The 25,497-nt window shown below is 37.6% G+C and overlaps 1 protein-coding gene across 5 annotated transcripts in view; it reads left to right on the top strand.

Annotated features, from left to right (window-relative positions):
• Positions 1-20,298, top strand: part of pde4ba (phosphodiesterase 4B, cAMP-specific a) — a 167,032-nt gene extending 146,734 nt beyond the window's left edge. For 4 of the 5 annotated variants that reach the window (XM_084426774.1, XM_084426775.1, XM_084426776.1 and 1 more), the window contains 10 exons: positions 7,378-7,490; positions 15,023-15,116; positions 17,539-17,714; positions 17,817-17,915; positions 18,010-18,174; positions 18,267-18,366; positions 18,454-18,608; positions 18,722-18,844; positions 19,002-19,184; positions 19,285-20,298. In XM_084426774.1, coding sequence (XP_084282900.1) covers positions 7,378-7,490; positions 15,023-15,116; positions 17,539-17,714; positions 17,817-17,915; positions 18,010-18,174; positions 18,267-18,366; positions 18,454-18,608; positions 18,722-18,844; positions 19,002-19,184; positions 19,285-19,650 — 1,574 coding nt within the window. In that variant the 3' untranslated portion in view covers positions 19,651-20,298. Of the gene's footprint in view, positions 1-7,377; positions 7,491-13,563; positions 14,119-15,022; positions 15,117-17,538; positions 17,715-17,816; positions 17,916-18,009; positions 18,175-18,266; positions 18,367-18,453; positions 18,609-18,721; positions 18,845-19,001; positions 19,185-19,284 lie in introns of those variants that run through there. The other variant, XM_084426778.1, reaches the window with a different exon arrangement.
• The last annotated feature ends 5,199 nt before the right edge of the window (positions 20,299-25,497 follow it).

Below are 25,497 nucleotides of genomic sequence, written 5' to 3'. Positions count from 1 at the left end.
TTGTTGTATTACTGTACAAAACAACTCGTTATGCTGCTTGAGATTGCAAAATGGTATTTCTTACCATATTATTTTAATGTATTGTTGTAATTATAAACACACTGGTATAGCACAAATAGTTTTACAGTTTTACACTGTCTTTTGTAAATAATGTAGCGATGTATGAAGCACCGCTCACACAGTTTAACTTCATAACAAGAAGCTTTGTGATGGTCATTGCTGCGAATTGTTGCAAAATCTGTATGTGGAAATTTCGTCTTCATGCAATATTCTCGATTGTGTGGATTCCTATTAAAATGACTGGATTTCACCTGAAAAAATTTAGAACCAAACTTTACATACATATTCCTATCAATACTAATGTGATAATATTGATTGCGAAGATGAAATCCATTGTTAAAACTCCAAATATGGACCTATTGTTGATAAGCTATTGTTGTTTTCTATCTATAGCCGCTTTTACAAGTCTAATTATGCTTTTCACTGCCTTATTGGGTAAATGTGACTTTTTCGGCCTGGAGAGGCCCGTTGTGTGCCGTGGGGAGGGGGAGATTTAGACCATAACTGAACAAATGGGTTCAGAATGAGGAGAAGGGTTTGGATCAAGATTGGGAATGAGTTTCAGACCGCTTTGGTTCCTTGCGTGCCATGCCCTATCCTATAATTTTGCCCTTGGCAGTTATTTTACCCAGAGTTAGTTCTTGATTCTAAAGCGTACCCTCCTAAATGAGTGCAGAATATTTTCTGGAATAGTTCTGGAGAGGGGGACGGGCAGCTCTGTGGTGGAGAAAAAAGGGGGCTGTTTTTCAAAAGACAGGCCTTTTAATATTGGGGGATTTGACTTGGTCCCCCCCCCCCCCCCCCCTCTCTTACACCCATGCATTGAAATGGGGCCAAGTTGGTTTTACAGACTGTTTAAATGCAAACAATTTAATGTTGAAACAGTGAAACTGAATTGTGTTGAACAAATTCTAACCTTAATTTATTTGTGAAAGAAACTTGGCCCTCAGCAACACATTGCTCATTGGCTGTTCTTTGCCATTTTCCCTTTTGAAAATGACTTCAAAGTCTCATGTTTTGTATGGTCTAACATGGCCAATTCAACAAGCACCCATTTCAACTTGTGCAAAGGACTCCCATTCATGTGGTCTGGTCGTCTGACTGCGGTCTTTTTCAACACTCTTCGTTTATTCAATGTGTCTGTTGTAAAAGTCCTCAAAGCCAAAGCACTGGCTTCTGCCTCCTAATGGAAAACATTTCATTTGAACCAGTATGGTGCTTCTCAGAAATTGCCATGTTGAGATGAAACCTCAATAAAATGAACTCCGGGAATGTCCTGTGTTTTGTATGATGCTCCACTGCGGCATTTAGAAGTATGTAACATCTGTTGAGAGAGGTTATTGCATCATAAATGAGCACAGTATCATCTTTGTTTACAGTTTCAATTATCGAATTGTCTTTCACATTCAAAATCAAGATTCTTTAGTGCTTCTTTGCCTCACTTAAGGCACAGAAATGAGGCTGGTATATTTGCTGTATACCTTGAGTTCTTTGTATGGTTCTTTAGAGATTAACAATTTATCAGAACTCATTGGCACTTTCAGCCCTCACAGTCCCACACATTGCTGCATGAACTGTTGGGTAATATTCCACTTTTAGCTCTACACCAATGTGTGGCCGTAAAGGGGGCGCTCTTGAGCATTCTTCTTAAACCACAATGACAAATAAGACAGCCTATGGTCTCATGGACTTGACGAACTGTTAAGTAATAGAGACGTGTTTTCAGTTGAATTCCAATTTGTTTTTATAACGCTTTTGGCAATTAATATTCCTTCCGTCTATCCATAGAAAGATACACTGTAAACAATTTTTTTTTTTTTTTTTTTTGTAAATGAAATTAAACAAGAAAATACTATTTCAGGTTTTCTACTTCAAAATATCACGTTTACTTCAGTGTGTTGCTGTTTCTTTGTAATTGTTTGTGAAATTGATTACCGATTTTTTTTTTTTTTTTTTTTTTTTTTGCAGTATACTAGACAAGCTATTCTTAAAAAGTATATGGAAGAAGATATGAATGCTTATTTTATTGATTTATTTTCAGTAAATCTTTATATGTTTGTTTTTATTTGTATGGCTGTCAATGGAGTAAAATATTACTCTCATAATTTCTGACCAGTCTTTCAGAAGCAAAATTAAACATTAGTAGTGAAACATTACTAATTACTACATTACTAAACATTACTAAAATGAAACAAGTAAAGACCATTTGTTTGTTTTGTTTTGTTTTTTATCTCTCTGAAATGTCCCACAGACCATAGTTTAGAATAGAAAAAACAGTCAATAGAAAATAGAAAATGGAAAAAACAAGTTAATTGTCAGTTTTAATAAAAAAAAAAGAAAATTTTCGATTGGTTTCCAATCCCAAATAGCTACATAATTGTTTAATCTGAATTATATTTAATTGATCTCATAGTTTTTTCCTCAAATTGAATGCGTTATCAAGTATTCTCTGTCCATAGAGAGAAACCCATCTGTTACGCTGTTTCACAATTTCCTTTGGCTATAAACAAGCTTTTCCAGAATTTCCCCAATTCTTTCTTTTCTTTCTCTCTCTCTCTCTCCCCTCTTACAATCAGTAACAGAGGAAGTGCTTTCTTATAGGTCCATTGAGATTTGATCTGACGTCATGTTTTCATGCTTCCTCTTTATTGGAAATGCTATAGTTTATCCTTCCACTGCTTGACTAAGCGTTGAGACACTAAGGAATTAATTCAGGAGGGGCATGAATGAAGAAAATGAGAGAGAAAGGAAAAATGACACATGTAAGCACATGCTCACAAGCTAATTCTCAAAATACGCATCAGGAAGACAGAGATACGGCTGTTACCACACACACCACATCCGATAACTCAAACACATACGCACAGCGCTCAGCCATGACATAAACCCCCCTCATCGACTAAAAGACTTGATATTTGTGATCGGAAGTAACCTCAAATGACACGCATGCAAACACATTTTTGTGGCCGCAAAAACAAATACTTGGTATTCTTATAACACCACACCTACACTTACCCTTAAGTGATGCAGTCAAGTCGTTCACACAAAGAAAGATGTGTTAGTTTTGACGGGAATTATCAGAATGATAATGACCTGATGAACACAATGGTAACATTTTGCAATAAGGTCTCATTTGTTAACATTATGCATTCGTTGACATGAACATTTTTACAGCATTTATTAACCTTTGCAAATGTTAATAAAAATGTTCATGGTGTTGTTTGTTGCTGTATAAGTATTGTTCATTGTTGGTTCATTTCAACAAATGTAGTTAACTAATTTTAACAAATGAAACCTTCTTGTAAAGTGTTACCAAAACAATAGTGTATATATACAGTTACAACTCAAAACTCAATGGCTCTTTCAGCCTTCACAATCCCACACATTGCTGCATGGACTGTTGCTGCACGGTCCACACCAATGTGGGTGCATAGTGACCATAAAGGGGGCGCTCTTGAGCATCCTTCTAAAACCTACAATGACAAATGAGACACCCTATGTGGTCTTGTGGACCTGATGGACTGTTAAAGTAATAGAGAACAATGACAATATATAAGTATGACACACATGCAAACACATTTTTGTGACCGCAAAACCCAAATGCTTGGTATGCTGATATTTCTCCACAAACAAAGTGTTAGTTTTGACGTGAAATATCAGAATGATAATTTTTACATAAATAAAGTTTTACACTTACATAGTTGTGTGTGTGTGTGTGTGTGTGTGTGTGTGTGTGTGTGTGTGTGTGTGTGTGTATATAGACACACACACACACACACACACAGAGTACCAGTCAAAAGTTTGGAAACATTACTATTTTTAATGTTTTTGAAAGAAGTCTCTTATGCTCATCAAGCCTGCAGTTAAAAAACAAACAAGAAAAAACAGTAATATTATGAAACATTATTACAATTTAAAATAATGGTTCTCTTTTTTAATATACTTTAAAATGTAATTTATTTTTGTGATGCAAAGCTGAATTTTCATCAGCAAGTACTCCAGTCTTTGGTGTCTTATGATCCTTCAGAAATCATTCTAATATGATAATTTGATACTCAGTTATTATCAATGATGGAAACAGTTGTGCTGCTTAATATTTTTTTATAACCTGAGATACTTTTTTCAGGATTATTTGATGAATAAAAAGTTAAAAAGAACTGTATTTATTTAGAATAGAAATCTTTTGTAACAATATACACTACCGTTCAAAAGTTTGGGAACAATAACTACTTTTTTTTTAAAGAAATTAGTACTTTAATTAATTAATAAAAGGATGTGTTAAATTGATAAAAGGTGATGGTAACGATTTATATTGTTAGAAATGTTTTTATTTTGAATAAATGCTGTTTTTATGAATAAATGCTGTTAACGTTTTACTCATCAATGAATCCTGAAAAAAGTATTCCAAAAAAATATATTAAGCAGCACAACTGTTTCCATCATTGATAATAACCAATTATATCAATAGTATCAAATCATCATATTAGAATGATTTCTGAAGGACCAAAGACTGGAGTACTTGCTGATGAAAATTCAGCTTTGCATCACAAAAATAAATTACATTTTAAAATATATTAAAAAAGAGATTTTTTTTTTTTTTTTTTACTGCAGGCTTGATGAGCATAAGAGACTTCTTTCAAAAACATTAAAAATAGTAATGTTTCCAAACTTTTGACTGGTACTGTATATATATATATATATATATATATATATATATATATATATATATATATATATATTATTAGTACATAAAACGAGTCACCCGCTCATTTTGAAGTCACATATATATGTATATATATTTATATTATATATATATATATATATATATATATATATATATATATATATATATATCTCGTTCCATCGCTCTATCTATCTATCATTCCATCGCTCTATCTATCGTTCCATCGCTCTATCTATCATTCTGTCTGATCTTACAGCATTATTTATAGCTGATTTTGTTTATCTTTTGTATTTTTATATTGAACATAGTTAAATAATTGTTTAGAATTTTGTTTCAATTTGTTTAAACTGATCCAAGTATTTCATGTAAATATTCCCTAAAGCTAAAACTGGATTTTAAAACTTAAATATCAATATCAAGACTTGTGGGTGGTCTTTTCACTTGGTTCAGTAAGCAACCACCTAGCGACCACCCAGAACACCCTAGCAACCAGATACAAATGCACTACAAACCACTTAGAGCACCTCAGCAACCGCATAGCATTGGCCTGGCACCCACGTGCACACCCTAGAATTATGGCTGCCTTTTTTCATGGGCAGGCACTATTCACATTTTCTTCAGCAATATAAAAATGTGGTTGTACTTAGCTGCTCTCTTTTAGGTATAAAACTGTACCTTTAAGTTTTGTGAAGATGAAAATATTGTTAAAAAAATCCACTTTCCAGCTTTTCGATTTAGCCCTGGTGTTGTAGTGTGCAGGTACCCCTCCACACGCTCAAAAAAATAAATAAAAAAAAGAAGTAAAAAATGAATGATCCACATCAAAGAGCTTTTTCTCTGTGTTCAGAGAGCAAATATGTGTGTGTGGCTTTGAGTGTGAGGAGGTTAGAGAGAAGTGCCGTCATTCGACAGGGCCCTGCTAAAGTTCTGCTGCTGTGTTGTTCTGCAACTAGGAGACCCACCACAGCAAAGTCAGAGGAACACAAGGGTTCGTCTGTGTCCCAAAGCCACAGGGCACTGATTCACCAAACTCCCCTCTACTGTAAACACATCTATGCTTCAACCAGACCCACACACACAGCTCACGCCTATACACTTCATGCATTTCTGCGGTGTGCATGGAATGATGCAGGCCCATTTACGTACTTCTTGACATTGATATAATCTCATGATAAAACGTGATGGTTTATCATCTATGTGGGTATGTAAATGTGCTTGTTGTTTCTCTTGCTGCTTTTGTTTCTTTTGTAGTTTTGGGGTTGGAAGGGACAGTGTAGATATCTCATTATGGTTATATGTTTTTGTTCCCCAATGAGATTCAAAATGTTTAATATAGACAGCAAAATGCTTTAAAAATCTAATTAAAAATTGAGGCATGATTTCCACAGTTTTAACTAAATGGACACAAAGACAAATATTTCTCTTGTTTCATTAATACTGTATGCACTAATATAACAACTAACAGTATTTACCAAAACACACTTCCGTTCAAAAGTTTGGAGTCTCTAAGATTTGTTTAATGTTTTTGAGAGCTTCTTATAATCAGTAAAAATACAGTAAAAGCAATTTTTATTGCAATTTAAAATCTTTTAGAATTTTTTTTATTCTAATATATTTTAAAATGTGATGGCAAAGTTGAAACTTCTTTTTGGAAACTTTTTTTTTTCAGGATTATTTGATGAATAGAAAGTTCAAAAGAACTTAAAAAAATGCCATGCAGCTATGTGATGAAAATTTACATTTACATTTTACATTTACATTTTATGCATTTGGCAGACGCTTTTATCCAAAGCGACATTGCATTTCAAGGTACACTTTTTTTTACATTTTTTTTTTTTTTTTTTTACATTCTTATCAGTTCTTGCTTTCCCTGGGAATCCACCCATGGCCTACTGTCTGAGCTACAGGAAAGCATTTTAGGAAATAAATCACAATTTGAACATGATACACAAAAATGTATCAAATTGACCTACTCTAATGCCAGTTTGCTACTAAAGTTTGAATCAAAGATGCCAATACAATGTCTCCTGGAATCTGGTTTTATGGCCCAAAAAAAAATCATGTTGCTCAAGATGTTGCTTAATTGTACATAGCCAGCAAATTCACATCAGAATATTTGTGTCTTAAAATGTCATTTTTACACAAACATGCATTTTTGCGAGATAAAAAGTGTTTTTCACAACAAGGAAGTGTGTGTATTTAGGTTCAAGTTTGTACAGCGAGCAATGAGGCAATGAGAGAGAGAGTGAGAGATCCCAAACTGGGTAGTAAAATAAAAAAGCACAGAGCCAACAGGCTGTATCATCCCACCACAGCCAACTCTCAGACATGAGTGAGAGTGGCACACAGAGAGAGGCAGGAGGGGGTGAGAGGAAGGGGCATGCAGCCAAAGAGGCAGTATCACCTAGCCACAAGCACCAGGCCAATGAGAAGGAGCGAGCGGGGGGGGGGGGGGGGGGGGGGGATCTCTCACAGCTAGCTCTCAGAAGAACCCACTCTCACTCTCTCATACAGTCCGGGAGTGTGTGTGTGTGCGTGCAAGCCCAGGATGAAGGATTGTCTGGCGGGCTGTGCTCGAGTGGCCGTGCAGCAGGATTTTCACAGTGCCCCCGTTTCTGTGTGTCTCTGTCCAGACGAGTCGTACCAGAAGCTGGCTGTGGAGACCATGGAGGAGCTGGACTGGTGTCTGGATCAGCTGGAAACCATCCAGACGTACCGCTCCGTCAGCGACATGGCCTCCAACAAGGTGAGGAGGTGCAGCACATCACTTTAAGAGGTCCTCTGGAAGTTTTAGAAACTCTTGCATCGTAAAGAACTTTCTTTCTGATAGTTTTTGCTTGTCTCAATGGCCGCTTTGTGAATGGGGCTATTGAGAGTCGGTTCCTGTGCCAGTTAGCTTGGTTTAAAAATTCTGACTACTGTTTTCTAGCATTCCACACAAGAAGTCTGCCTCCATTTCAGATAGAATCTGTTTTACTGTATTTGGATATGCAAAACATATGCTAGATTGAAATTATATTTAGTTGTGTTGCCTTTACCAAGATATTTGAAGTATAAAGGCTCGTGTAGGGATGTCACACACTTATTATCCCAGCAGCCTCTCACATTGTCTGTATAAATGTGTTAGCTAGTCTTCCTAGCATATTAAACAGGTTTTAGCATGCCTTTATTTGCCAACACGTTTTTCCACACCCCTGTGTGTTGCTGTGATTTAATTGACAGCTCGTGTGCCAATTTATATTAACAAGGAAGTTAGTAATGTTAACTTTTATTAGGATATCGAGGTTTTTTTTCAAGACTTGAATATTTCGTACAGTATTTTACACTTTATTCAAGTTTACTCTATATTCAGAGCATTATGATAAACAGTATAATTCAATTTGAAACACAAATATGTCCTTATGAATCGTCTGCTGATATGACAAGCACAATCTCTGTAAGAGTTACAGACATAAATACGCTTGTTTCAACCTGTATTGTTTGTCATCTGTTTTGTCCTTTAATCATTGTGTGTTGTTTTCAAATCGCTGCCACTGTCCGCTCATGTGATATTCTGCATAGCTCCACAGTGTGTGTGTGTGTGTGTGTGTGTGTGTGTGTGTGTGTCCTGCAGCTGTGACTCAGGTTTCCTGTCTCCTTCCTAAGCTCTAGTTGGGTCCAGACTACAATGGGAGTGAGTGCTGTATGGCAGGGCAAGGCTGCTCTCCCTGTTTGTTTCTCCTTCTGCTGACGTCAAACACACTGCAACACAGGGACTTTTACTGCAGACAATAGGGATGAATACACACTTACTCCTGCACACACTCTCAGAGGCTCAGTCATACAGATATATGAGGAAAGGGACAGATTTTGGGAAGACCCAGAATTCGCACAGCCAATAATATTCGTTATCAGTATTTTTGGCCTGGTTTCCATTAGAAGTATCTAATCATCCGTAAACAATTTACTTGTAATTCAAATTTGCATGTTAATACTTGATATTAAAACGATTTTTATTTGTTATTTGTAGTTTCTTTAATTAAATTTTTCTTACTCTATCTGCTTATTTATTTATTTATGTTTGCATAAACCTCACTAAATTTTGTTAGATTTATTCTTAAACAAATAAATAAAGATTACTAATTCAATAAGTGTATTAAAATTAAATTAAAAAATTAAAGAAAGAAATTAAAGAAAATATCAATATTTAAAATAACAGACTTTCTCTTTAATATTGCAGATAAATTTGCATCTTAAGTTAATTTATCAATCTAAGGATGTATATATAATTTTACTGGAAATTATAAAATTATTTTATGCAGTGCATGCAGGTGAACACGGATATTGCCACCTATTGGAAAGAAAAGAGGGCATTCACAAAGCCTGTGACTGTCTCATGATAGGCTCAAGATCTGCTTATTTTCTGGGAGCTTATGTATGAGTTTGTGGAAATAACATAATGATAGCCATCAGAGTTGTACAGAGAGTACCAGGACGGCCGCCTGACCTTTTGCTGCTCTTTTGGACATCTGAGCCATCTGATGTGAATTAAACTTTAGCTGCATGTGCTTGTGTGTGCATGTAAAATCCATACAGTATCAGCTATTCTCAAATTCAAATTGAAAAGATCTCATTCTTTTTGGACTATTTTGATAGTTCAATCAAATTGTATCAAAGGGTCATTATTTCTTTATTAAATTATATCATTCGTTATATCTTTGTTACTTAATCCGTCTCAGAGGGACATTTTATAGCAATTGTTTCAATAGGAGTATAGAGCTATGAAATTAATGTGATGTGAAATTAATGTAATGTGTGTAATATAATTATTTGATGAGAAATATATGAATTGATATTAAATCTTAATATAATATAAGAATAATTGTATTAATATAATGTCATAAATCATACACATATATTTTTTATATTACATTCAATCTTTTGATTATTTGTTTGCAGACTTAATATTGCATCTTGCAGACTTAAGATTGCATATTTTTCAAAATATTGAGATCTCACCTAAAAGGCTAGAGGAGACATGTGAAAATAATAGTCCTCTGGAGAAAAGGCAGGATGCTTAAAAGTTTCGATTTCCTCTCCATAATCTCATGGCATTCTAGAAGAAGCAATTGAGATATTAAAGATCTCTTTTGTGATTTTTCCTTTGGGTGCAGCATAAAATTTTTGTGATTTGAAAGTCAGGATTTTCCACAGATCTGCATGTCCATGGCAGTATGCTTTCTCTGGTGAGGTTTCTCTTTCTCTTCAAGAGATCATATCAAAATGCTTGATCTGATTCCAGCGCACACTAGTATTTACCCTATAAACTATGTTGCAATGGTGTTAGAGTTCCTGTGTGTGCGTGTGTGTGTGTGTGTGTGTGTGTGTGTGTGTGTGTGTGTGTGTGTGTGTGTGTGTGTGAGAGAGAGAAGGAGGCGGTCCCATGGTTAGAGAGGGAGTGTGTATACAGTAACACACACACTGAAGTGAAGAATAGTAAGCGCTCACTGCTCAAAGTTAGTCAGTAACGCTATCTTGTCTGTCAAACGCTGAACCTCAAGACAGGGTGGCACGCTCGCAAAAAGCAGGACTTAGAAAACTTTACTCTCTTAAAATGGGAGCTTGCTACTTTGAGAAGAATGAACAGAGAAAGATTGGAAAAGTTAACTGTTTTGAAAAGGTGAGCTTTTGTTTTATGCTTTTACAAGTCATTAGTGTGCTGTTTATTTTGTTGGATGTTACTTGGTGGACTTTTCGAGGACTGTTGCTTTCTGAACTTTTCTGAGCTTTATTGATGAAAAGTGAATGCTTGGAAAGGTTTTTTTATTTAGTTTTTTTGCACAGTGCTTTCATGTATTGACAAGTTACATATGGGACAGTGTGGATGAAATAGTGTGGACGTGTAAGCAGTGGTCTTTAAGAGAGGATGTGTTTTACAGTCACAGATCTAGAATCTAAACCAGTCGGAGCCCTGTAATATTGAACTAATGCTCTCAAGTCAAACTACTGTTCCTGCATAGATAGTTTGGTTGTACACAAAGAGTACCAATATCAGTTGAATGAGAATTGTTGTTAAAATAGTTGTAGTGAACATTTTTGCTGTCTTTTTCTGATCATCTCAAATTGTTTTAAAGCTTTCAGTTCCTTTCTAATCTTAAGCGATTTAGCCTCTTCGTTGTGTGGATATAATTGAGACTGAATCAGATAAAAGTGTTTTAATCTGTAATTTAATGACTAATTTATTCATTTAATCTGTCCAAGTGTTGATTTCACACATACACGCATCCGCGCACACATATTGAGAAGTTTAGAGGAAGTGTAACGTCAGGCTTGTATCCTCAGGCGGTGATAGTTAGCACACAAAGAGTTTCTTCAGAAGTGGTTATGTCATTATTGATATTGTTCTAATATACCAGAGAACCCATTTGTCATCTTGATGTGCGTCACGGCCTTTCAGAGTCGCCTTCCAGCCATCGTCATATATCAATCACTGTTAAGATTTAGCAGATTTTGCAATTATGTGCTTCTCAAATGACATCATTCAGTGTAATAAAAACTCCCACAATTTCTGTCCAAGAAACTGATTGGGGTTTTCCCAACTAGATGACTAGATGATGTACACAAGACATTCAGATAGTTGTAATTGAAAAACATTAGTGTATGTGGTGTCATTTACATGATAGTTTGAGTATAGAGAAAGATATGGTAAGAAAAAACAATCTCAATTGACAGAGGACAACTGAAAAGTTAATGTATTTTGATGATTGATTGACTCGCCTGTCCTACATCAAACACTGATGGATTAGACAAGGTCATGATGAGAGTACAGATTGATTGAACATGCCACTGGCGAAAAGTGTGAGGTGACCAAACAATCCATCTCACTTAACATCTGTGGGTTTATACTGCCCACTAGTGGAGACAATTAAATAGCATTTATTGCTAAATGTCCTATTTTAAAGAAATGCACAAATAAAATCTTACCAGCAAGTATTATTCTGATAATATTTGCTGAAATTGATGCCGATGGGTAGTTGACAGGGTAGTTGACATGTCCTGTGGTGTCACATACTATACTCCAAAACGGGTTAAAACAGCATTTAGCTTATTATTTTTTAATGAGTTAATGTTAACTGAGATACTGAAGGGAATTTTTTTTGAGAGACTATTTTTATTAAAAAGCATCACTTTGTAGGATTATTTAAATGAACTTGTGTTGGAAAAAAGGTGATTAAATGGGGAAAAGTGGGAAATGGTTTCAGCACATATGCATATCAATTTTGAACTATACATTTTTTACATGCCTCTAAATGCATTACACATGTAATCCTAGCTGATGGAATTGGTTAGCTTTAATCGAGTTTTTGAATGGTCTTTTTCTACAGAATGAAGGTCTTTGAGAATGACATTCCCTTCATTCACCCTTAACTCTTCTCAGAGCAGAAGTCGGTGCACATCTGCCCCCCTACATCCATGTTTCTCACAGGGCTTAGAAAGAGCCACTCGCATGGATTTATTGATACGGATGATAAGAAGAAATGTGAGCCGCAGAAGGCACGGCCTGTGATATGTCAGAGTTGTTTACAGCTCTGACTAGACATCTCGCGCACTGCTGAGGAACCCCCACTGCAGCATAATGCAGAGATTCTCCTCTATTTTCCATCTTTCTCTTTCCCCCTCTCTCTCCCGGTCTCCCTCCCACTCTCTTTTTCTCATGAAGGCGCATAAACACTGACACACACTTTTCACACGGATAATCCAAAATCATTGCATGAATCCTTTTAGCTCCTCAAATGTCTGTGTTAATCAGCAGAAACAGAATCTTCGAAGATGTAAATAAATAGCATTTCAGTCTTTCTACTTCAAACTTTCACGTTTAATTCAATGTGTTCTTTGCTGTTTCTTTGTAATTATTTGTGCAATTTACTAGCAATTTCTGAGTGAAAATTGTATTGTAAGTGTAATTGTGCATCTACTTTCTGTTGGTTGTGAAATGCACCATTTTATCCGTCATAGGCGAGTGTGATGGAAAGACTTGGTCTGGACTGCTGGCTTTAGTGGTTTTGGACACTTTTAAGATTGTGCATTTGGAGGGTTTTCCCTGTTAATGGACTTTGCCCGTTTGGGCCATATCAAGGACGGCTCATTGATTTTGTCCGTCTGCCCTCCTCCCTTTTTTAATGATTCAGGGGGTTGATTTGGCAGATGTTATTGAGACGCAGTGGTGTCCTCGTGATTACTGGGCTGCCATCTTTGGAAGCTTGGGAGGGAGGGAAGCCTCAGCGGCAGCCTGTGTCACATGACACTGTTGCCATGGCGTTGGGATGTTGGCGTAATTGGTGTTCGGATGTAGACGGGGAGGCAGAGAGAGAGTCGTGGGGGGCTGTTGATGTCACTGAAAAAAGACAAAGAGAGGCAATTATCCAAGTCTTCTCTCCCACCATTACTCTACAGTAAAAATAGCACAGGGCTCCATATGAATGCATTATAGCATTATAGCAATGCAATAAATAAGAGTGACCGAGCCTGAAAGAACCCAGACTATCTTCCCTGCATCGCCTTTGCAGTACAAAAGGGTACTGAATGTTGTACTCAATTAGGAATCCCTTGAAGACAAAGGGTTTTGGGGTTTTTGTTCGCAAAAAGCCAAGTGTGTGCATAAACGTCCCTCTCTTTCTGTTCTGTCTTTTTCCTTGCGTGATTTCCCCGCATAACAAAGCGGGGCTCCCCCTCTTCTCTGCCATCTCTATGTCAAATCATATGTGCCTATGGAGCGTGTTGCTGGGGCTGACAGACTCGAGACTGGGGGAGAGACGCGAGAGGGAGGGGGCGAGAGAGAAAGACCGAGAGAGATGATGAAAGAGCGTGAGCGTAGTGCTGCAGCAGAGCGGCACTAATCCAGCAGAGGAAGACCCCCCTCCAGCCAGATGAGCATCCCAGCGTTTTTTCCCCTCATCCCTCCCTCCCTCTGCTTTACTGCTCCTTCATCTCCTCCATAATTCATTGGCACTTTCAGACCCTCTGCTTCGCTTCTAGCTCCGGCCGTCGCTCTCTGGATCCACCTCCAGCTCAGGACGGGTGTTCCCATCCGCTGTTGGCCCCCTGCTCGTATCCGCAGCCATGGAGAGTCAATGCTGGAGCGATTCGGCCGAGAGCTGCCATGAAGACAGCTCGTATCTGCTCCTCAGCTACTAATCCATACCAAGCAGAGTAGGAGAGGAGAGAAGAGGGGATTTTTCATTTTTCCCAACCAGAAGAATCCCTTTCGTCTGCCTCTCTCTGGCTCTTTTCCTTTGTGGTATAGGAGTGCGCTGTTGTGGATTTCGGGAGATTAAATACGATCCAAAATGCCTGAGGCCAATTACCTTCTCTCTGTATCCTGGGGTTACATTAAGGTGTGTATGGTGGCTACTGAGCTGTTTTCCGGTTTGCTAATGGGAGTTGGTTTTGGTTTGGTGTTTGTTGGTGGTCTATGGAGACACTGAGGAGGAAAACCTACAGCAAGTCTCGCTGTGTGGCATCCTGTGCTGGAATGTCTAGACCCGAGCTCTATATTGGGCTCTTCTTTTTATATGAATCTGTTGTATTTTGGCTGATATGTTGATTTGGATGTCAAAAAGCACATATATATAGGTCGCTTTTGTGATTGATCCATTTTTAATGATGAAGCTTAAAAAATTTGAGATGTGGCGCAGGATATGGCTGCCGTTTTTTGACTTATTTAATTATATATGCATTTGTTTATTTATTTATTTCCAACATTGCGTCTTTTTGGTACCACATCGTTGTTTTTGGAACATATATCCATACATCAAATGTGAAAAAAATGCTAAAGAAAAATATTACTTAAACTTTGACAAACAGTTTGAAAATTGCAATATACACATGAAATCTCCACCAGTGTCTGCTTTGTCTCTTGTACTGCATTTACCTTCTTCGGTCTTCGTACATTTGTTACATTCTTAATGCATTTGCATTTTTTATGCTTGGTATTAGGTATTAGAGATTTCTTTAAAAATAAGATAAATTAAGATGCTGCATGAATATTTTTAAAAGGAGATATTAATATTTCAATATATTAGAATTTCAATTATATATATATAATTGATTTGGTAAAATTTAGTATTGCGTACCCCATACCCCATTGTGGTATTGTATGTAAATGCATGTCCATATAAAATAATGTTTAATCTTAAATTTTTCAGGACTTTGGGGAAAGGAAGCCCTACTGAAGTGTCAATGTAGAACCTTTTGAGTTTTTTTTTTTAACTAATGATCCTCCCTCTCTATCTTTTCCAGTTCAAGAGAATGTTGAACAGGGAGCTGACGCACTTCTCTGAGATGAGCAGATCTGGCAATCAGGTGTCGGAGTTCATCTCCAACACCTTTCTAGGTAATAATCACACACATATTCACTCTTTCAATAAAACACCTGCAGCCAGCGCTAAACATTGACTATATACCGAATACGCCATTGTGGATTGAATCTGGGCTGCGTCATTTCCAGAGCTGAACTGAAGTTTAGACTCACTGTAAGATAAAGGCTATGAAAAAGTGAGAGGTTTGATAAGGTAATTATTTGTGAAAACTATATTGCATTAAAAGATCAGACGGCACAAAGGCTCAATTTGTTTGTGGAATGCCGTGAGATGGCATCAGACTTTCATTTCTGCATGAGGAGAGAGATCCCCAATGCAGCAGTTGGAAAAGAGGAAGGGGAGGGTGGAAAGGAGAGCAGAATAAAAGGAGGGAGGGAGGGAGAGATAGAGGGGGATGGTATTCTGCTGTAAAGTAATGCTGACGGTGGAACCCCCAGCACGGAACATCCAGGCAAGAGAACCTGTGACTCATCCAGCTCCTGTGTTCTCATCGAGACGGCATCTCATAGTCACACGAACAGGCACACATTTGTCCCATTACACAAGATCTTAACTCTTTGAGATCCTGTTTCACTACAAAAATAATTTCGTAATCTGTATTTTTGTCTTTTTTACAATTTTTTTTAAACATTTTTAAAACAAGAAATATTTACTTAAATTTTTTTATAAAATATTATAAAATATAACACATTAGCATTTATTATAATTACAAATAAATTATGCTAATCTCATACTTATCTGCATATGTAAATAGTTTTTCTTTCTTTAAATATAAATGTGACTAAAAGTATTGATGTTTATGTATAAAACCAAATCTATTATGGTGAGAAAAAAGTAAGACAAATGAGACAAAATATTTTTGCAGTGTAAAAAATACGAAGAAGTGTCTGCAAAAATATTGGTGTACAACTTTGTGGGCGGATTATTTGGGACTAAAAGTGGTTTTATATTCCAGGGATTAAATGTTAGCTGTGAAACATCTGTGTTCTGTGTCACGTGTGACTGCTCTCTTTGTGCCTCTGCGTTTTCACTATCTGCATCAAAACGTGTGAGTTTAGCAGAGATAGTGAGATTAAATCTGACCCAAACACAATGTCGCTGCTTTTTTTTTTCTCGCTCTCTTTTTCTTGAATCTTGGATCATGGATCTTGGATCTGTGCAAGATATTGGTCTGCATATGTGGCTTGCCTTTGGTTATGTTTTTTTTTATATGAGAAGGAAACTTGCGACAGTGAATCCTGAAAGGAGGGAGACAGAGGGGCGAGAGGAAAAAGAGCTCTGATGGATGTTTGTGAGAAAACAAGCAAATTGGCTATAATGAGCGCTGTGGATGCTCCTCAAAATAAGATCGGAGGCATTTTCTCTTGATCGGGCATCTTTACCACTAGAGAAGGAGAGAAAAACAGATAGAGGCTTTCAAGATGAAAGACGAACTAGCTCTTCCCATAACATATTACCATTCCCAAACCATTCATAGCACAAACATAGCACCATTCCCATTCTTATGTCCTAGGACATAAGCCCATCTGAATGACTGCGGTACTGATTATGGCACGGGTTCATGTTTAACAGAGACATGAGTGAAGAGGATAATGACTGTAATGAAATAACCAACCCCATATTTCACCTCCTCTCATTCCCCATCAAGCCAGCAGTTATTACTAGATGTTATCACAGTCTTGCAGCGACATGCCATAGTTTTACAACGTTATCTTCCATAACCGAGAACATGGAAATAAGAATACTGTCCACTCAGGGCCTGTGGCTTCTTGGGAAAAATTTGGATTAGCATTTCCACATGAGAAAATCCTTAACATGAAGGTTTATGGCATTATTAACTGCATTTTTGCCCTCGAGATACGCCCTTCGTGTGCTGCCATTGTTTTTCAACTGATATCTCCTGAGGGTTGACCTTTGGAGATGCCATTTGAGGCAGACACGGGCTCCCCTGCAGTTTGTTGACAGGTCTGTCACAGTGAAAATGGAGAGTGGAACTAAAGGAGAAGGAAAGGAGGGGCAAGCCCCGCTTGAATAGCTTAGTGGCAAAGTCGCTCTGAATTGGGTGTCTGTTCTGCCTTTCAAGGGCAGCGAATCCTCAGAAGCACACGCACGTAGTGCAGATGTGAGCTATTCAGCTATGGCCCTGCACCTGGGCCGAAGGCGTCTGCTTACGTCACTCAGGGAAACATAATACATGGCCACCGGTTTTCCAACAATGGGCTTTTGTGTGGACATATACAGTATGTGTCTGTGTAAAAATTACAATTAAGAGATTGAGTAATCTGGAATGTGATCTACCAACATCTGACACACTTGTGCAAGTGTTGCAAACGGTCATTTTTCGCATTTTCTATGGAAATTTGTGTTTATGATTAATAACCACCAGGAAAATGTCCAAAATGGTTCTAATCTTTTGGTTCTTGCTGTTCCTTACAGACAAACAGAATGATATGGAGATTCCCTCGCCTACACCAAAAGCCCGCGAGAAGAAGAAAAAACAGCAGCTGATGACTCAGATCAGTGGAGTGAAGAAAGTGTCCCACGGGCCCATCCTCAACAGCAGCCTCGCTCGCTTTGGCGTCAAAACCGACAAAGAGGATTTACTGTCAAGGGTAGGGAGAAGACTAATACTTGCTCTTTAGTGGGTTTGATTTGTAAAAAAAAAAAAAAAAAAAAACCTGTTGATCTCATGCCCTTGCCTCTTCCCTTTCCAGGAATTAGAAGACCTGAACAAATGGGGCCTGAACATCTTTACCGTTTCAGAGTATTCGAACAACCGGCCTCTAACTTGCATTATGTATGCCATCTTCCAGGTCAGTTCTTCCTCCAGCCTATGACTTCCCACTTTTTGCAACAAAAATTTAATAAAGTCCAGAATTGTAATAATATTGCTTCTCTCTGTAACAGGAACGAGACTTGCTCAAGACCTTCAAGATCCCAGCAGATACATTTGTGATGTACATGATGACCCTTGAGGATCACTACCATCAAGATGTAGCCTATCATAACAGCCTTCACGCTGCTGATGTGGCCCAGTCAACTCACACTCTGCTGTCCACACCTGCACTAGATGTAAGAACGCTTTTTCTTTAGGCACAATTTTATTTTAATTTTTTCCTCAAATGACTTCATGTATCTCACCATTTTCAATCTGTCCTAAATAGGCTGTCTTCACCGATCTTGAGATCCTGGCAGCCATTTTTGCGGCAGCCATCCATGATGTGGACCACCCTGGTGTTTCAAACCAGTTCCTCATCAATACAAGTGAGTGTTCTTAAATTACCAACCTACTACCAGCGTAAATTTCCTGGTGACACATGGACTAATTGAGTATTTGCTAATTTCTTACAGACTCCGAGTTAGCGCTCATGTATAATGATGAGTCGGTTTTGGAGAACCACCACTTAGCCGTGGGCTTTAAACTTCTACAGGAGGACAACTGTGACATCTTCCAAAACCTCACTAAGAAACAAAAGCAGTCACTCCGAAAGATGGTCATCGACATGGTGAGGTTCTTCCTTCCTTGCTTCCTTCCTTCCTTTCTTCCAGGCCATCTGCTTCATTTACACTGCAATGATTGATATGCTAACACATCTTGCTCAATGTTCCCTCTCAACAGGTACTGGCCACGGACATGTCTAAGCACATGAGCTTACTGGCCGATCTGAAGACCATGGTAGAGACAAAGAAAGTGACAAGCTCAGGAGTTTTACTTCTGGACAACTACACAGACAGAATACAGGTACAGGTCTTCCTGTTTTCCATCCCCTCTTAATGAAACTAATTTTCAAACAGTCATTAGGAAATCCAATGATGTCATTATCTCCAGCTAAGATGATTCAGATAAATTAGAGGCACATGATGAATTACAATTGGCTGAAACTTTGATGTTACTTCAGGTTTTGCGGAACATGGTTCACTGCGCCGATCTGAGCAATCCCACCAAGTCTCTAGAGCTGTACCGCCAGTGGACTGACCGCATCATGGATGAGTTCTTTCACCAGGGCGATCGAGAGAGGGAGCGTGGCATGGAGATCAGCCCCATGTGTGACAAACACACAGCCTCTGTGGAGAAATCACAGGTTAGTTACTGTCTGCTGAGATGTAGCGGTCTGATGGAGGATATCCTAGAATACCCTACATAGTGCCCTACGACATCTAATGTGTTTTTTCTCTCTTCAGGTGGGTTTCATTGACTACATCGTCCACCCGCTATGGGAAACATGGGCTGACTTGGTCCATCCGGATGCCCAGGATATCCTGGACAACCTGGAGGATAATCGGAACTGGTACCAGAGCATGGTCCCCATAAGCCCTTCCCCGCCTTTCGACCAGGCTGACAAAGACGGCAACAGTGGGGGTTCAGGCCCCGACAAGTTCCAGTTCGAGCTCACGCTAGAGGAGGAAGACTCAGAAGGCACGGAAAAAGACGAACAGAGCCAGGGAGACGAGGAAGAGGATGTGGAAGAAGACGACAGAGGGGAAGAAATGGAATCCACTACACTCATCCAGATAGTTACCGAAGACGCCTCACCGGTCGACACATAAGACTCAGCGTCCCTTGATAGGCGGTAGCTATTTTTTCCCATGCAAGAGGAGAAATCTTGCAGTTGATGCTTTTTAAAAAGCCCACATGGGGTGATTTTTTTAGTCCCCCGTGGGAGGAGGATGTCCTGCCCTCCTTGCACTTACGTTTGGAGACAGTTTGTAGGAGCTCTCAGGAAATAAATGCTGCAGACATTTTGGACCTGAACGATTGGCAGGCGACTTTGATAAACATGAAGGATTGGGGCCAACGTGAACAGTTTGTTTGGTTGTTTACCAGGTGGTGAGGAGTAGACACTACTGAGAGGATTTCACTTTTGTACCAACACAAACTTTTTGTAAAGCTATGGGTGTGTGATGAGGTCAAAAACGAACTACTGAAGAACAAGTATTTGTAAAGAGAGAAACTGTTTACTTTTCTGTACCATTTGTCTAAAGACTGTGTGCCTTTTTACTATTGTCTTTTTAATAGTCTTTTATTTATTGAACACATTTTAGTATAACTGTACGTTGAAATGTTTTCATTTTGTAAAGCAAACCAGACCGAACCTGCAGAATTGTTTTATATCTACGCTGGAGAGAGAACTTAGTGTCTTCCTTTGTTTGGCAATATAACTTAATAATCCAAACATCTGACAAACGATCAGAAAACTAAGAAATTATGAAAGAGGCACTTTCTGTTTATTCTATCTACATTTGTGTCAGACGCCGTAACTATGAGCACAAACTGTTTATTTGGAACCATACATCATCCCATTCACATTAGGGTAAGAAATCTGTTAGGCAAATGCATTGTTGCACAAAAACTTTAAATGCCCTTAAGTATGAAGACCCCATTTACTTAGATTGTAGAACAAAATACAAGCACCCCCAAAAAAATCTAATCACAAGGGGTCTCGTAATGTACTAAAATCACAGGGAAGCCAAAGCTATATTGACTTAATTCACATTCATTTGCTTTCAATTCATCATAATTGTCTTCCTTACAGCAGCCATGTCCACCCTTCCCATCATACCTTAGAAACAGAATAAAGAAAAACAGTCTAAACTAGCTTTTGTAGCTTTTTACACACTTTGATATAGAACTTTTCCTCATTTGTCTTCTTAACAAAAACAACTTCCTTTCTCCGATTGGCTCACTTTAAAGGTGGGTAAAAAATAATATGTAAACTGATTTCCTTCCCCATCTTGTTGAACACCAAGATATGAAAAGAAAAAAAACCTACAATTACACTTGTCAAATTTCAACATGCCAGTTTAGTAATGACATTGTAATGGCATTGTCGTTTCATACATTTTGTCACCGTTAAGGTTTAAGTTTGTGTGTAGTTCACGCTTTAAGGTACTTTAACTACCTTATGCTCAAAGTCTCAACAGTGGAAACAGTTAATGGCCAAAGTAGCATGCAAAAGTATGTTTGTGCGCACATATGTACATGTCTACACATTACTGTGTTTGTGTGTATGAGCGTCCGTGGCGGCGCTTCATCACCAGCACACGCTTTTCACAACTCCTTCCATTCTCTTTGTTTATATGTGCTCAGATCGGTCCTCTACTGTTTATAACAGTGTATTTATTACTGTTAAATGTACATAGGGAATAATGTTTCTTTGTAAATGGTTTAATTTATATGCACTTGCATTACCGAAAATTGGTGGTGTTTCTTGTGTAGTGGGCTCTTGGACTGAGTCTGTTTTATTTAGTAATATTGTTTATGTTTTAATATAAATAAATATATATTATATATACTATGTATGAATATATTGCACAATTTTCAACTGCCCAGAACAGTAGCCTATGAGACACGCGACCCATTGGTAAAGGGGAGAGTCTGTAGATAAGACATAAATACATACTGTAGACATCTGTCAGATATTAGAAGCTTTGTGTATCACTGTTTGGTGTAACATCGATAAATCAGTATCTCACGAGATTCTCCACAGAACGTGGCCCTCAAATATATACAACATTTTGAATGGAGATTGCTAAAAATGGCTCAGAGGTGGCATGTAAATGCACATTGACAGGGGACGAATTGGTTACCAACATCACAATCTCTGAACCACAATGTGAAATCGATATAATTACGAAAATGTGATCTGTAATTATTTGTGCTAATGTGAACTATTTTTCTGACCTTGTTAGCAGTTTTGAAATTCAAATTGTCAGTAAAACTTTGTTAATCTATATGTTTGAGATCTTTTGGTCCGACTTGCGTCCAAAGGGATTCAACAGAATTAGTGCTATCTGCATGAGGGATGAGTTTTTATCGTCTGGTTATCCCACATTGTTGCAGGTGAATATTCAATGTTTCACACAATGTATGGTAATAATATTGTATATTGTGTTTAATAAAATCTGAAGCTACTTTTCTATGAAGTGATTAAAGACAAAGCATGAATATACTCCATGTGTAAATCTCCTTCTTCATAGCTTTTCTTTTTGTTATTTGACCTTTAGTTTAGTTAAATCAATCTGTCAAAATTAGTTTTGAATTCATCCAATTGATAGTCATAAGCATAATGAAATAAATCATTAGGTATAAAAATTAAATAGTTTCTATTCATTTTGAACAAATAAATGCAGCCTTGTTGAGCATATGATACTTTTTTCAAAAACATTAAGAATACAAATATTAACTTAGAACCTTGATCTTATACTGTATGTGGCCATATTTGCATTTGAACCCTTTGTGAGGTTGTCTTGTTTGAAGCTGAATCCACTGTGACAGGTCACATCGCATCCAGTGAATATCAGTCCTGCACTGTTCCTCAAGCCAAGTCAGCCCTCAAATGACACAGTCCTCCTGAGTAAAGTCTGTGTGTGTGTGAATCATGCAGGGGCCTTTTGCCCAGAATTTATGTAAGACAAGAAGGAAAGTACAGCTATAGGGAGTTAGATTAACATGGGCCAATTCAGGCCGTTATCCATGTTTCATATTCATTTGATTATTTGAGATGAATTGCCAGTGTAGCTGAAAGTTTCCCTAAAGGTTTAGTTAAGGCTGAAGGTGTTGCGGTCATTCAGAAATGACCTACTTACCAACTTATAAACAACTTTAAACCAAATTTAAGCCATCTTAAAAATTATCTTATGTCTTTGTTTAACTAACGAAATAAATGTAGTTGTAATTTATTTATAAATTATGCACACAAGCAAACATTTTCACACATCACATGCCTTATATTTAATCTGACACTGTTGTGGAACTGAACACACTTTATACGGACTCAATTGTTTATTGTGAAAATGTCTATACATACGGGATAGTTAATACAATTTATTTCACTATTTGTTCAGTAATCATGTAGTTTTAGCATGTTTTTTAAATGTAATTATTATTTTTGATGATTTATCATAATATTGAAAGTCTGAGTGCCGCACAACAGAAAAAAACAATATACTTTATGGATGATAGCAAAAGTAAACTCTGAAGGTATGATAAAAACCAGGACATAAAAGTGTTTGAAGTTTGAACACTGACCTGTATACTCTACTATGTTTTCAGTGAATCCTAGTTATACATAGTTATAGGAGAACCATAAGATAAATGCCTGACATAAAATAACCAAGGTCACACACATTGCTCTCTCACATTCAAGCACCTTGCCGACCGTAATGCAAGTAATCTACAAATGTAAAGTTGATTACTGTTACTGATAAATTCAAGATGGAGTGCTGTATATGCTGCAGGACCTCTATGGCTATGCATAATAAGTGTTTGGAAACACCATGCAGAGTGCTCAAAGAACCCCCTGAGAGTGTGTTAGCCTTGTAAATGAAGGCTGTAAATCAGCCCCATGATGGCTAGCCAAAGCTATTTTTAACCTCCAACCAATTATGAGAAGAGACTCTCAAAATGAAATCCATAATCACTCAAGGACACTGACATAATTGCACAAACCCAAGTGTGTGTGGATATGCAAACAGCTCCAAACAAATTGTGGTTTGGTCACAACAACTGGCTGTACACACACACACACACATATATATATATATATAAATAAAAAAAATATTTTGGCAAATTGGTGGCTAATTAGCATGAATTTGTTCAATCTCACTTGTTAATTTTTTTGTACAATCTGCTTACACCCCATTAATGGTTAAGTTTAGGGGTAGACCTTTGTGCTTAATTCTTTTTTAAATTGTATGTTTCCGCATGATCACATTGATCATACAAGTTTATAAAAAATTGCCACCTCGTAAAGTAGGTTGATTTTGCTCTAAAACTTAATTTAAACCTAAATGTAAAAAAAATCAGGGCTGGCAATAGATTTAAAAAAGTAATTGTTTGACTAATTCTCTAAAAAACTGTTTCTAAAATATTTGTAACAATATATACACTATAAGGGACCGTGTACTTAAAAATACGAGGCACAGATCTTTTCTTCTGTTGTGATGTTCATCTTTATGAACATCACACCACGATTATGAAAAAAAAAAAATGTTGGACAGGAATTTGATTCTATCTGTCAGAGTGGTTGATTTTGGGGCGTGGCACTCTAAATGATTGGAGAAGTCCTGTACGCATCACCACAGTCTGAGAGCCTGTTGTTTTCACTGAAAGGCCCAGTTATGACATTTTGATTAAACATTATGAGGTCAAGAATTGTTAATTGTTCACAATAAGATAAGATGTATTTTTTCTTGGAAATTTCCCTTCTGGAGTAGGACAAGGGGCTTGGTGAGTACTCCTTACTCTTTACTGCTGTGACCAATTTGGAAATCACCCTGTCCCCCAGTGACAGTGAAATTTGAGCGCCAAAAATGCTAGAAATGGCCCCGTCTTTGAGACTGGTGGAATCATATAGGCCTTACACAGAGAGAGCTTTCTTTTGCTCTGTCTGGACAGCACCATTACATTGCTCCACTGTCTCACTCTCTGTTTGATGTACTTAACCAGAGAGTGCTACGAAATTCATTTTCCACACTCATTAGTTGCGGGTCAGCAGTGCTCCCTCACTGGGTGCTCATGCCACAGCTGTCTAAGGGTTTCAGCACTGATGGCGTGTCAGAGGACGTTTTTTTGTCTGCTTGCTGGTTGGCTGATTTATTTTATTGCTTGTTCACAGGTGCACAGCAGCCCATGGCAGACTAGACATCATGGCTGAATAGAAACAATCAAGCAGTTTACAAGGAGCCTGATACAAGGGCAAAAATTAGTATATCATCCATATATATGGATGATATATATATGGATTATATACTATATATGGCCTGGTGTCCAAATAATATATATGAATATAACACATTGTATATTCATAAACTCCTATGAGTTTATATATATATATATATAGGCCTATATATATATATATATATATACCAACAGCAGTTATTGTAAAGAAATATATATATATATATATGTGTGTGTGTGTGTGTGTGTGTGTGTGTGGTATATATACAGTAGATAGATATACTGTATATACCAACAGCAGTTATTGTAAAGAAATATATGCCACAATTTGATTTGCAGATGCCACTTGTTTTGATATTTTGTATCTAATACAATGAAATTCCATCATTTTGAGTCTCCAAAAGAGTGTTGTGCATTTTACTGTACATTGTCTAAAGAGTTAGATTCTATTTGTCACATAATCAACTCATCTGGTCTGCATCAGTCTTCAAGTATTGGATAATACACAAAGTTAACAAATAATATAAAAATGGTGGCGCAGTTTCAGTTCAGCCGCATAATTCTCTAAATGATTCTTTCCCTCCACCCACACGTCCCTGCATCCACTCTTCTCCAGGAGGAAGCAAAGCACAGCGCAGTGAAGCTGGCAGACAGAGGGGGGGGGGATGGATAAAGCAAGCAGAGGAGAAGAAAAGGAAGATGCTCTCCCCTGGGGG

The sequence above is a fragment of the Rutilus rutilus genome, assembly GCF_951802725.1.
Source record: "Rutilus rutilus genome assembly, chromosome: 12".
Lineage (NCBI taxonomy): Eukaryota > Metazoa > Chordata > Actinopteri > Cypriniformes > Leuciscidae > Rutilus > Rutilus rutilus.
Note: the sequence above shows the minus strand (reverse complement) of the source record. Positions and strands in the feature narration are given on the sequence as shown.